The 14,339-nt window shown below is 41.0% G+C and overlaps 1 protein-coding gene across 1 annotated transcript in view; it reads right to left on the reverse strand.

Moving 5' to 3' along the window:
* Nucleotides 1-13,375, reverse strand: part of LOC146977573 (putative flavin-containing monoamine oxidase A) — a 54,298-nt gene extending 40,923 nt beyond the window's left edge. Inside the window, exons 1-7 of the mRNA XM_085793897.1 lie at nt 13,131-13,375; nt 12,894-12,981; nt 8,993-9,173; nt 6,451-6,565; nt 4,686-4,843; nt 3,478-3,567; nt 533-617 (exon numbers count right to left, since the gene is read on the reverse strand). Of these exons, the coding sequence (XP_085650023.1) occupies nt 533-617; nt 3,478-3,567; nt 4,686-4,843; nt 6,451-6,565; nt 8,993-9,173; nt 12,894-12,981; nt 13,131-13,248 (835 nt within the window). The 5' untranslated portion in view covers nt 13,249-13,375. The remainder of the gene's footprint in view (nt 1-532; nt 618-3,477; nt 3,568-4,685; nt 4,844-6,450; nt 6,566-8,992; nt 9,174-12,893; nt 12,982-13,130) is intronic.
* Nucleotides 13,376-14,339: the final 964 nt, after the last annotated feature.

Genomic DNA, 14,339 nt, shown 5'->3' on the forward strand with positions numbered 1-14,339 from the left:
TATCTGTAGCTACTTGTGCTGCTAATTAAAAAAGACCTTTTTTATCCCTCCCACACCCTTGTACAGTAAACGTTACTGTAGCTGGTTCAATGAAAACTTTCTGGTTCTTGTGAGGAGCCAAAAGAAGATATTTCTGCAGGGGTCCAGATTCCCCCCCCCCCCCTCTGTGGCAGCTCGATCGCAGAGAGGTCGGTAATGACGTGTTTGCCACTTTCAACTTCCCACCGCCAGCCACAACCAATGTCTCATTAGCCCCTCAGTTAAAGCCTCGTCCATGCTCTGGTTCAATTTAATCCGGGGCAATTCCTCAGCTCGGGGCACAACCTCAGAGTGAATTTACTTCAGCGAGGAGTGACTGCCACACCCTGCACTCAGCACAGGGAAGATTCAGAAGGGAAATCATACATTTATCTGCATGGATGCCCGGTTTGCCACGTTGGACAGACGTGGTGAGAGAGGAGGACATTTGCCTTCTGCATCAGTGAGAATTTCATTTAGCGCGTTCGACAGAGGTGGAAGACGCAGCACTGACCTGCCAAATGAGGAGGGCAGGTGACAATCACAGCTCTGCACAAGAAGGTGTCGGTGGCAGTCGTCACCCTGGCCCACTCGTCACCCTGAGCAGACATATAAACACAGATGGAAGTTTATTTAATGAGCATTTTCCATGGGTTTGATTGTAGGTTTCATCTGGTGCGGTGAGGTATGATTTTCTGGCTGATTTTAATTTACACAGCACACACTACATTAAACTCAACTTCACTGATGTCACTGCTATTTTCCAACTGACCTCCCAACTGTGCATATCTCAAATTAAACTGGCACAAACATTTTGCATTTCCATTGTGTTATCAAAGCTGGATGGTTATCCCTGTCTGTCAGGAGATCCACTCACTGGTTGACGTTTTATCTTTTGTCTGCATGCAACTCTCTGCAAGATGAATTAAAATTGTTGAACCTGATCCCTCTAGATAACCTTGTTAAGATTCTTAAAACTAAGGAACTCGAAAGTATTGGGCTCTGTCAGATGTTGCACTTCCTTCAATCTATCCCTGATAATTTAATTTTTATTTATTGAACTATTGTTAGTTATTTGTATTACTACTTGTAATTGTAATTTTGCTGCCTCTTGCCAGGTCGCTTTTGAAAAAGAAATTCTACATCTCAATAAGCTTTACCTGGTTAAATAAAGGTTTAAAAAAAGCTAAAGAGATATTTTGTGCAGTATGTTACATTATATGTTTGTACAACTTTGATCTTTTGAGAATTGGCTCATGATGTGTCATTGTAAGCCACACTGGACTCATGCAGATGAGCTGCTGTGTTCATTAACCATGTATTTGATGGGGAAGGGAAAAAAAAAAAAAAACTTCTGGAGATATGTATGAATTATGCACAGCTTTATAAATTAAACAGATTTGTCTCCATTAGATCCAGTTTTGTATTTTCACTTGTGTTGATTTTGAACTTCTGGTGAGAGAGGAAGATGATGCAGCCATTTATGCAAACGTTGTGGTAAAATAAAATTTAATAGGTGCTTAAATTATATTGTGATGGCTCCATATTCCACTTCACATCATTCATTTGGACTCGGTGCAGACAGTCTGGCTCTCATAATTGCACAGCTCTCAACTCCCTTTCTCTCACATGTATTTCCACTAAACTTAAGCCTCTGGCAATAATTGAAACTCACCCACCAGAGTGTGTCTGTGCAACAAAGGAATCTCTTGTCTTCTAAGACAGCAAGATATTTTTGGATGCTGAAAATTAGATATTAATATATATATTCCCTTCTCTATACGGACTCTGCTGTAACTTAAGGATTATTTAGAACAAAAGAGATTCACAAGGTATTAACAGTGTAAAGCTGCTCAGTAGTTTATATCTGCCAGCCTCACTGCAGCAGCAACCCTCCGTTCTTATAGAGCAGAAACAACCAAAATAAAGTGTCTAATCTCCTGGAGTTTGAACAAACTTGTCTCAATAAAGTCGATTTATTATTTTCATCAACTCTCATATATACTGCTTTCATAATGTTTGGTTTGTATGTATGCACTATTTCCTCACAGCAACAAGTGCCTGGGGGTGGTATCATCCAGGACCTCTGTGTGAAGTTGTGAAGTTCTCCCTGTGCCTCAGTGAGTCAGTGTGTGTGCTCTGGTTCAGCTTAGGTGAAGTGGAAACTCTAAACTGCTATGAATGTGTGAATGTGTTTGTCTGTCAAAATGTTTTATATCTGTGACAGACAGGCAAAATGTCAAGGATGTGCCCTGCCGCTCACCCACTGCATGCTGGGATATGCTGCAGCCTCATCTGATTCAGCACATGGTAACCCTGCTTTAGAAAAGACATGTTTTCCTAACGTCTAAGTGGTTCGACTGTGGTCGAAAATCACTCTCATTAATCCAAATATCATTATACATTTCTTTTTTCTATTTCTATTTCTATAATTACTGTAGGTAATTATCAAGCCGTTACTGATGGAGAAGAAAAATGACGCCAACAGGAAGCAGCAAAAAGTGCAGCATATCAAATGGCCACTTCAGGCTCCAACTGTGAGTCACTCCCTTGTTAAAATGTCCAACTTTGCAGCAGGAATAACCATGTTTATACATCCTGCTCCAAAAAATGTTTTGATCTCTGCTTATTTACTCTTTCATGACAGCTGCACAGGGGGTAAATTTATATATAACTCACTTGTTAATATTTCATTAAGGCACAAAGTTATGCATGATTGAGAGTATGCTGCTTCGAGGAACAGGTGGGTGATTGTATGCTTGCCACAAACCACTATTCTTGGCTCACCCACTTGTCACTCAAAGCAGCACCTCCTCAATTATACAGGACTTTCAGCCTTAATCAAACTGAAACAAACGAATTGTTTAAAAAGTAACCACCTGCTACAAAAGGGGAAATTAGCTGTACTGTAGAAACCACAATCGTTTTTGTTCATGTTTATATGCACAGTTGGGTATTTTAACATGGGAATAGAGAGAATCAATTCCTGGGAGTTTTGATTAATACAAGACGTGACAAATATATTATCAAAATTATCAATACTTTTCTGTTGGTTGATTTATTGCTAAATGTTGCATCTCTCTACAGGAGGAACTGCAGATTTCTTACTGATGGAATTCAGTGTTCAGTCCAATATTCTATAGTCTATAAGACGAATCAAACGGAGCATTAAGAATGCTCAGAAAGAGGAAAGTTCAATGTTCTATTTTCTAATTATCAATAATCACAAATAAATCCACAAACAGAAGAAATGAACAGTGTATCGATGTGGAACACTGGGCAAAGCGCTACACTTAGGGGGTGCACAGGCCCCTCTTGGTCTCTGAGCTGTGGATAAGGAAGACAGTCAGGCGGAACAGACAGTGCCTTCACAGGAGACGGCTTGTTTCCCCGCTGAGGACGCTGTTATCTCCGTGTCATGCCTCATCAGTCCCTGAGAGAGCTGTTACTGTACTCTACCTGCCATATGGCCGTCACAGCAGAACCCAGTCGGACATTCTTCCGCCCCAAACGCTCTGCCAGACACTCTGAAAGCTGTTGGGTGCCCCCCTGTGGAGAGACAGATATTACAGTTGAATGTGGGCTTGGGACCCATAGACGCCCACCTTCCCTGGTAGGACAGACAGCTGGAGCTTAAATTGTCATTTTACCCAAATTACATAACATCAAACCCCTGCTGGTGTCCAACCAGCCATGCAGATAGAAGCTATCTTTGCTGAAATGATTTGTTGGTTTGTTTTTTAAAATATCTGTATCTGAGACTTTTGCTGACACCCTGATATTGCAGAATGTTTTGTCATGATAGCAAGCAATTTAAAAACCGTTTAGAAAATATCAGCAACATATTTCCAGAGACATCTTTGTTATTCTGAATATACTACAGAACTGGTGACACACGACTTTCAAACCAAACAATTTTCTTCCAAAGATGTTAAAAAAAACACACACACACACTGAGCAATATAAAGGCCCAGTGTTCAATGTGAGCTCTATTGTAATGTACAAATGAGAAACGCACAAAAGAAAAGGAGAACTGTGCACACTATTATGTGCAATGTGTGTTGCACTGCTGTTGGCCTTTACTTTTTTATGACTTGTATATCGGTGCTGCTTTTACTGCATGTGTGGTATTGTCAGGATAATTTCTTCTAAAGAAATAGCTGGAATACAAAAATACAAAAACTGCTGCAGGTGGGGAAAAATGGAGGAACTTCGCCAAAGTCTGCGTTTGTAATTACAAAAGCCTTGTTGCCATTTCCTCTAAGGCCTCCTTGTTCGTCTCTTTATCCTAACAGCCTGATCTTTTGTTTTTTAGCATTCATTTTACACTCGACCACTGTGAGGTTCAAAAGCAACAAGACAGAAACAAAACAGTATGGAACCATAACTTTCATTCTGCAGGAGGACAGAAAAAAGGAAAAATCCAATACAGAGACGGCTGCTGGAGCTGTTTAAACATTCCTGGTCAATGCTGCTTCAAGGGCAAAGGAAGGCGATGGCAATTGGACGTGGCTTGAACGAGATGTGCAGGCTGTCGAGAGGCTGGATGCTCGGTTTCATATTGATGTGGGGGAGAAGAGAAGGAACCCAATGTGGTCTTCACTTTTAAAAAAAAAAACCACTCAAGTAAACAATTTGCAGTGCGGAGAAGGACATGAGCTGCATACCTTTATCTTGAACTCCTGAGCTGACCCCTCGGTGCTCTCCAAAAGTGGCAGCAGCCCTCCAGCTGCTGCAGCATACATGAGGAAGAAGAGGAAGGACATCTGGGATGGCTCTATGCCAAAGACAGACCTGATGCACAGGCCGACCTCCTCCCTTAGTTCTGACAGGGAGGGAAGAGTGAATACACACACACACACACACTGCGCTGCGGCTTTCACACATGCAATGACAATGCACACTCCCCCTGCAACGGCAGTGCTCTGTAAAGTTGTATGTCATTGTACAACTAACCATTATATTCTTCAATGTCAAGAAATTACAATTTCATCTGCCTCATGGAAATCTACTATTGTCAGCCAGTCAATAAAGCAGAGACAGGGTATCGTTAACAAAGAGACACCTGAGAGAATCGGGATGATTAACATTTCTATAATCATCACAAAGCCTTGGCAGGAATAGCAAACAATGTTTAGACATTTCATATGCTGACATTGGAACGGCAGCAGCACAGCTTTACAGCTGTCAGCGGCCCCTTCATCACTTTTCATCCGTACAAATATTAGATGAAATTTGGCACCGACATTTATAATTCCAAGGAGATGAATATTAAATTACTCTAATAACCTGACTCACCTTGAGCCATTATTATTAGGGCAGATGTTTCAATTTATCCAGCACTTTAGTCAGTGACCAAACACTTAAACACAAATGCCAAATTGCAAAGTAACAAATGTTAGCATGCTAACAAGCTGGAGAGTAAGGATGGGGGAGGGCTGTTTGATCTAATTGTTCTTGTCATAACTCAGTTCTTACTTCATAAAACATATATTCATATAATTCAGTGTGTCTCAATAAATGTCAATAAAACCCTTTGGAGTTCATAGCAAGAAATGCTTCAGTTTCTTCAGTACGAAGTAATCCAAGAACTGTTGATACCTAATTCGGTGCCAATTGTAGAGAGAAATGGGACAGAACCTGAGTCAGAAGAGAATACTTGTGGCTGCCCATTTAAGAGCTTTACAAGGTCTGGCTTCCCTGATGGCCTTCATTTCTTTGCCTTCCATCATGGTGGTTAGTGTATAGGTCTATAGGTCAGAGGTTAGATTAGAAAAAAACATTTCTGAGATGCTCCATTTTCACGCAAGGTCGAAGACAACGTCATTCAGTGAAGGACGGCTTGGCTTGGATCTAAAGGTCCAGTGTGTAATAATAGGCAAGGGTTATTGGCAATTCATCTTTTATAGCAAGGGTCTTGCTTTAGAGAGCGCCACCATCTTGCGCCGCCATGTTTGTACAGCGGCCCAAATGGTAAATCCAGTCAACCAGAGAGCATGGTTCACGAGTTTCGTGTGCATTAAGGCGGAGGGAAAGAAGAAGGAAACAACAGACATATCGTAAAATGGTTTAGATCTTCACCTCATCGCTCCACACTCCTGAAATACTCCCAGTCGTGGTAAACAAGTTTTTTTTTGTCTTCAGAAGCCACCGTCACTTTGCCGACAGGAGTGTGGGCGAGTGAGTGAGCGCTGCAAACTACAATCTGAACGCTAGATATCACGGTTGTACCTCCATATTACACACTGGACCTTTAAAACAGTGGTGATGAGGTTCGTACAGTATTTTCTGGCTCACTAACAATAAATATGATGGACTTTTCTTTGACTACAAACAAAGAGTCATGCATATTTGAGACAAAGTAAAGATGAAATATCAATTAGAGGGAACATATAGGCTCATACTATATTCATAGCTACACTAAACACTGACCAGCAGTCCAGGCATGTTGCTCAATGTACGAGTGCAGGGTCATGCTGTCCAGTTCCACAGCGCTGGGAGTCTCTGAAGGATCCTGGACACATACTGTTGCACACAATCTGTCGATCTGAGAGCAAAACAAAGTCACCACACACTAATGCTTTGTGGTGTGTGGTGTTTTCTCCCACATTTCCTACTCCACACTGCTGCTCTAATCATTTATCACAATAGGAAATTTTGCAGTTCTATTTCCTTATTATTACTCTACAAGTACAGTGCATCTTAAAATATCCATCCAGGCTCCTTCTTGATTTCAAACCTAACCCTAAGTGCTACTCATGAAATGGTAAATACATTCTGTACATCTCCTCATACACGCAATCAGCAAGGCAGGGCCTCATAGGGAACAGCTGTGTGCCTGCTTGTTCAATTATCCAATCAGTCAACCATGTGGCAGCGCTGCAGTTCAAAAGATTCAGATACAGGTGAGGAAAGTTCAGTTAAAGGGATAGTTCACCCAAAATTCAAATTTCAAAGTCAAATTCAAAGTTACGGGGGGGTCCGCGCAGCAGTATTTGTCCATATAATGGTTGTGAATGGATACCACTTTTCTTCGTCCAAAAAGACACACCAAAAAACATCCAAATACCTCCATGCTGCTCGTCTGTAATGTCCCTCTTGTATTGAAGCCCCGACATGAGAAATTGTTTAGAAAAAAATTAAATAAGTCTATATTTTAAGCTTGTTTGTAGCGGAAGCTCCAAACAGTTCACTGCTCTTCCTGTGAGATTTGCACTGACCGGCGGAACAATTTCTCATGTCGGGGCTTCAATACAAGAGGGACATTACAGACGAGCAGTATGGAGGTATTTGGATGTTTTTTGGTGTGTCTTTTTGTTACGAAGAAAAGTGGTATCCATTGACAACCATTATATGGCCAAATACTGCTGCGCGAACCCTCCCGTAACTCAGAGAAGGAACAGAGGACTCTGAAAATTCTCACAGCTCTTAGTCGACATGAGGGTGAGTAGATAATGAGTGAAATTTGAATTTTGGGTGAACTATCCCTTTAAAGTTCACATCAAACCTCAGAAAGGGTAGAAATTGTGACTTTGTCTGTGGCATGTTTGACTGGTTTGACTGGTTTGAGTGTTTCTGTTCTCCTGGGAATGGGCTCTATGCACAGCTCCACTACTTCCTGAACTTAATGCTGCTCCTTTATTTCCTGTCTTACATTATTGGACACACTGATTAATCCAGGTGTGTCTGAGTAGTCACAATGGTCAGACACACCTGGATGAATCAGTTTGTCCAATAATGTAAGACAGGAAATAAAGGAGCTGCCTTAAATTCAGGAAGTAGTGGAGCTGTGCATAGAGCCCATTCCACACAAAACAGGCTCTAGAGTTACTGAGCAGTGAGGAAAGAAAACATAATCCAGTGAGCAGCAGTTTTGTGGAAGGAAACATCTTGATGATCTACAGTAAAAGGTCGGGGATGAGTTCAGAGACTGGTTGGAGCTGACAGAAAGGCTACTATAACTCAGATACTCACTCTGTGTTACAGTATATGTGGTAAGCGAAAAGCTTCTCAGATTAAACACGACTCCAACAGAAGAAGACCATGTCACCCAGGAATAGAAACCTGAGGTTTTACTAGACACAGATTTACCAACACTTGACAGCTGAAGCCTGGTAGATGGTAGCATGAGAGTCTCCAAACTGTTTTGAGTCAATCATCCACAGTCAATTACTGCTTATTACCATTTTGTTGCTGATCATTAGTTTCCTTTTTTGGCCACATCCTAACATCCAGTTGCTGCTTTCATGTGATGAAACAAAAACCAGATCTGAATTGAATCAGAGGTTTTAGGCATGGACATGCAGGTGACGAATCTGCAGGAATTACTACTATGTGCTGCAGTCATGTCAGCATGGAGCAAAATCTCAAAGGCCTCCCAACAACTTGTGACAAACTCAACAACCTCTGTATCAGAACCACCATAGTTTTAAAAGAATAGTTCACCCAAAATTCAAATTGCACTCATTGTCTACCTCATGTGGACTAAGGGCTGGGAGAAGTTTCAGAGTTATCCGTGGCTTCTCTGAGTTACAGGGGGTCTCGGCGTAGTAGCGGTAGCTCGCGCGATTTGCGCCGGCGTCAGTAATCGCACTGACGCCAGCGCAAATCTCGCAAGATTTAGATGGACCAGGAAGAGGAGCTTCCGCTGCAAACAAGCTTGAAATATAGACTTATTTAATTTTTTTCGGAACAATTTCGCATTTCGGGGCTTCAATACATGACGGACATTACATGGATGGTTTTTGGTGTGTCTTTTTGTTACAAAGACAGTTGGTATCCATTTGCAACCGTCATATGGACATGCACTGCTGCACGGAGCCCTGCTGTAACTCAGAGAAGCCACGGAAATTTCAATTTTGAGTGAAATATCCCTTTAAGTGTATGCAGGACATTGCCCAGCTTTCTAAAAATGATATCCGTCCACTGACAGAATATCAGAAGTATCTAAGCACTGAGGAGTCTGTTGCCTTACCTTCCACAGGAACAGGGCGAAGTCTATCATCACCAGTGGTGATAGAGTAGGAATACTGGTTGAGTAGGTGCGAACTCCGGCCCCTGGTCCACCCATGTGGTACACCTTCTTGCCATCATTGAATTGTTGGAAGGTCTCTAAGCCCAGCTCCTGTATGAGCTCCAAAATGTGGGTTTGGGTCCTAAAAGAGAAAGGAGGCAGATTTTCTTATAAGGCTCAATGATGTTGATCGCTCACACTGGGTTTCTGGATTTGCTGTGGGCTTATAAAACCTGCAGGTGATAGAGTATGATAAATGCATTTATTTTCAGTTGATTGGAGTGGGCTTGAGTGTACAACATTGCTTGACTGAGTCCTTGAATAACTGGAAAAAAGGAGAGTAAAGCACCTGGGAGCGCCCTCTATAAATCAAACTGTCATCAACGTGTTCTTGAGCAGTGCACTTAACAAGTTTTCCATTTTTAAACTATTCTGCTGCGTAACAGTTGAATGTGTGAGACTTTGTGCTGCCAAAGGACACCAAACCCTGCCTGGATTTTCACATAAACTCTACAGAAAAGCTTGGACATTTTACCAAAAATGAAAAGGTGAAGAACCTAAAAGAGAAATTGGGATCTAACACTCGTGAAAAGATACAAAAACGCCCTGTTATTTTCTACTGTAGGCAGCTGACACACTTGACATGGTCATTTGATTTTTTTAGACTCAATAGACTGTTACCATTGCAAAACTCTTCCTGAAGCAACAGGAAAAGAGAAACACTTCTTCATGTTTAATGTAGTTTAAACTTGAGTGAAAATAATATATATGCACATACGAGTGGCACAGTTGCACAGTGGTTAGCACTCTGGCTTCTCGAGGGCTCTGGGCTCGATTCCCAAGCCTGGGGCCTCTCTGGGAGGAGTTTGCATGTTTTCTTTGTGTTCTCTGGCTTCCTCCCACAGTCCAAAAATATGCACACTAGGTTAACTGGATATTCTACATTGTGAATGTGAGAGTGTGTGTACAGTATGTGTTGTTTGTCTCAATATGTCAGCCCTGTAGACTGTCAACCTTCCGGGTGTACCCTGCCCTCACCCTACAGTATGTCAGTTGGATTGGCTCCACCACTGCTGAAACACACAGGGGCAACGTGTCAAAAAAAGTCAAACCAGAGGCAGCAAACTCTCTGCAGTATACAGGAGAATATGAGTTACCTGCGGCCAATCCAAGGCACCGTGCTTTTTCTGAGAGGAGAAGTTAGCAAACACTGGCATGAAGCCAGCTCATCTGCAGCGCTATCTCAACACAAAACATGCACGTCATGTCGGTGAGCCTCCCCAGTGTTTTCAGAGGAAACTTAATGAATTCAGGTCAGTGTTTAATGACATTTTGAACAACGGCATCAAAGTGATTAACTTCATAAAGTCATGGTCACCGATAGGCATTAGACTGCATTTGCCACGTCTGTAAACACAACAACTGCTGCTACACACAGAAGTGCGCTAGCTGGCTCTCAACCCGTTGGAGTTATGATCTGAAGCACACACCTGTCTGATTGACCACCGTGTTACAGGACACAGACGCTAAATACTGTATATATATATATATTTATTTATTTATTTATTTATTTTTTGTTAAAGCAGAAGTAGGTGATATATTTGTGTTAATATAAGTCTTAAATAGTTATATCTTCCGACAGCAATCACTTCTATAGAGTGTTTGGTCTGAAACACGGGTCTGTCAGTCACTCTGCTCTGCTCTGAGCCGAGGAGAAAACATTTATCGTATCCTACAGTTTTTATCCAATGAGGAGAGAGAACGGCATGCATGGCTGTGTGTGCAGCCAAGGAACGCCGTGAATGTGGTGACGTAGGGACGAGGACTGTTATGGTGCGTTCAAGGAAACTCGTAACTCGTGTTTTTCCGACCTGTGAAGTCGTACCAGTTCGATCTGGTACGAGTTCACTGGTCAGAAGTTACGAGTGGCCGTTATAGTGACTTTCACCGGTAAAACAGGTCGGAGAAACACGAGTGGGTTGCCTGAAACGCTACAAAATCGTAAGTTGTGACTTGAAGCTGTACAATTTACGGTTTCAAAAGCCGGCCTGGAACGCAGCATTAGCCAAAACGACCGGATCGCTTACTTCTGCTTTAAGTGATGTTTATTTATCTATAATTAATTTCATGAATTCAGTTTGAACACAGACATTTATTATAATCCCAAAAGAGGGCATTTAAAGTTGATAATTATTCTTGTGTGCACAAATCCTTTTATATAATTAAGTTCATTATTTTAACAAGTCTGTATTTCTATGTATTTTTATATCCAAATCAAGAGAGACCACTACAAATGAGCAATGTTTTGCACAGTTGTGACAGTGATGACACAGTGCTGTGTTTTATATCTTTTCTTAAACCAAAAATGCTTTGCACTGGTTAGGGGTACTTGGCTGAAAAAAAGGGGTGGATGGATGGACACAGAAACACATGCACAGGCAATAGATGATGATGACACAAGCTCCAGTACTAGTTTGGAATATAATGAGCAGCACTGCAGCAGAGCCTACACACAATGTGGCCACTGCCTTCTGACGACCGCCCTACAAGCACAACATAGAACAATACACACCCCGCTCAGTGCTTTTCACAATATCCCTGTAAACCCAGTCACAATGGATTGTGTATGAGTCATTAAAAACATTTTTCAGCCATTATTTCAATATAATCAGATATGTTTGTTTGTTTTTTCTTAAATGGACAATTATAAACATTAAAACACTATCTCCGAGGTAAGGGGACAGTTAGTAGTAGTGGCAGTCATAGCTCATATTCAGCCTGTGATTTATAAAATAATCATTGCAGGGTCAACTATTCTACCCCAGGTGAAAAGATCTTGAACAGTATTTTGCCCGTTTAACTACGTAAGTGGAATCTCAAAACTGAACAGTACAAGGAAATGTACTCAGCTATTTCTAATATGACATTTACTTAACCCCAGGCATGCGTATTTTAATATTCAAATATCCAACCAGGAAAGTATTTGACTTCCTGAGTGAAAACAACATGCCTCAAATGACAAACTAAACAACACAGAAGACTTTTAAGACTATTAAATGACTAAAAACTACTAAAATATGATTATAAATATAGTATTGATGCCAAAACATACAGTACAGTATCTCTGCAAAAACCTAACTCTCCTTTGTCTCACTTCTCATTACTGAGCTGGTGTTTACTAACAATATTTTTATTGGAAATCAGATACCTAAATGTTTACTTCCCTTTTCCTATCTGTTACACCAACACTGGGAGTCTTTCCATTAGTTAGCTAAACTGCAACAAACAACATCCAGAAATAATCGTATTCAGACATTTGAATGTAAGAAGTGTATTAAACAAGATAGGTAGCCACTGCTGCTTATATTTAGCTACAGTGTCTCAATTTGCATTCCAAACAGACAGCAGCAGAGATGCTAGCCACTGATGGGAGTGAAGGGAGGAGAAAAGACTTGCAGCTACATCAAGGTAAAAAAAAAAATAGTATGGGTGTCTAAAGCCATAGTACAGAAATTCTTCAAGGAAAGGATATACTTCAGTATTTATCATTACAGGCTATATCAGTGTTACAACCCCTTTTCACTGCTGTTTTTACCTCTTTTAGGGCCACAGTCTTAATCAGTGGGTTCAGACTCAAATATGTAAAAATAAATTAAATAAAAAATATACTCAAATATGGAGGCTGGACTGCATATTTGAATGATTCAAACCCTGCATACAAACCCTTGTACCTTTGTTTGAACTGTGTAGATGGAACTCATTTGTTTCTGCCTGTTCTGACATAACAAGCCCTGATGATTTCTCTAAAAGCCTCAGGCTCTCTGTGTAGAGACTCTTGCCAGCAGTTTCTGATTTACATTACCTTCCAACCCACTGCCCTCCAAAGTCCCAGCAATCAACACCATTGGCTGCTGGTATGTCCTTGGACACTGTGCGACCTCCCACCCGATCTGGACGAGACAAAAAAAAAAAGACAGGATCTATTTTAGAGCGATGCCTCTTTCCGGCAGCAACTGCTAAAGTAAACAAATCCAGTGGAAAATGGCTCACAATTTCACTTTTAGTGGTTGCTCTTCAATCCTGCTGTAATTTTACAAACCTTTTCCTTCCAGTATCAGTATTTTCAAGTCAGCATCCCTTTTTCTGAGTAAATGAGCTGCACTCAGGCCAGATAGTCCAGCGCCTACAATGACCACGTCCCAAATTTCTGCGGTCATCGTCAAACTCAAGTGACTGGGTTACTCTGTGCCAACTGGAATGTGCTGGTTAAACAGTGCAAGGACAGAAGGAAATCCAGCTCAGATTGCCTTTCCTTCTATTTATCAACAAGGTTATCTTGCAAAGCCTGGGTGGCTTTCATAACAGTGCACTTTGGAACTGTGAGCCACTGGGCTTGTGACATACTTGGCAGACAATGAGTGGTGTAAATTCCAGCAATAAAAGCCTGGAGATACTTTTGATATTTGAGCATCATCAGAAGTAAAGTTTTTGTGCATCAATAACTCTTGTGTTGAAAAAGAATATTGAATCAAATATTTGTTTTAATTCAATTCAATTAAATAACACTACAATAATTAAAGGTAGGGTAGGGTTGGGGATCTTATTCTGTGGCATTTTTTTTACTGAATTGCTTGAAATCCTCTCCACATCGTGATTGCAAACAAGTAATTTAATGCTTTTTCACGTGATCTTAGAATTATAGGGTTCTATCTCCGTTTTGGGTAGTTCCGAGATATTGAGCATCAAAGTTCCAACTCGGCTTGTGTTTTGGTTGATAGAACCTTTTTATTTTATGAATAACTAATTAAAAAATGTTGAAAATTTAAAAAATAGCACCACACAGGCATTAACAGACCACTGATGGATGATATTATGCAAAAAACTCAATTTTGAAAAAAATGGAGATAGAACCTTATAATTCTAAGCTCACAAAATGTAAAAACTCAGTCATATGAGCAACAAACAAGCCTGGAAAAACACCATCCAATCAGGTTGAGTGCGACATTCTTGATGATTGGATCTTGATGTGTCAGTTAAGCTGCCGTCTCCGTCTCTCTTTCTCCCTCCTCTGCACGTGACCGCTCCTCCACTGACTCCAACCTGTCCTGAGTGGACTCTCTGCTGTACAGTATCTCACACTGCTGTCACAATAGGGTTAACTGAGTACCACATAACACAAGGTACGAAGAAGTTCAATCACAACCATGATTATACAACACTTGTAAAGCATAATATGGGGTTAACATCAAAATTTTCCATTATAAGACAAAGCCAGTGTTACAATGCACTGAAGTCTGGTAAGTAATAA

This window comes from Trachurus japonicus, chromosome 12 (assembly GCF_045865225.1).
Source record: "Trachurus japonicus isolate A0001 chromosome 12, Traja_1.0".
In the NCBI taxonomy this organism is placed as follows: Eukaryota; Metazoa; Chordata; class Actinopteri; order Carangiformes; family Carangidae; genus Trachurus; species Trachurus japonicus.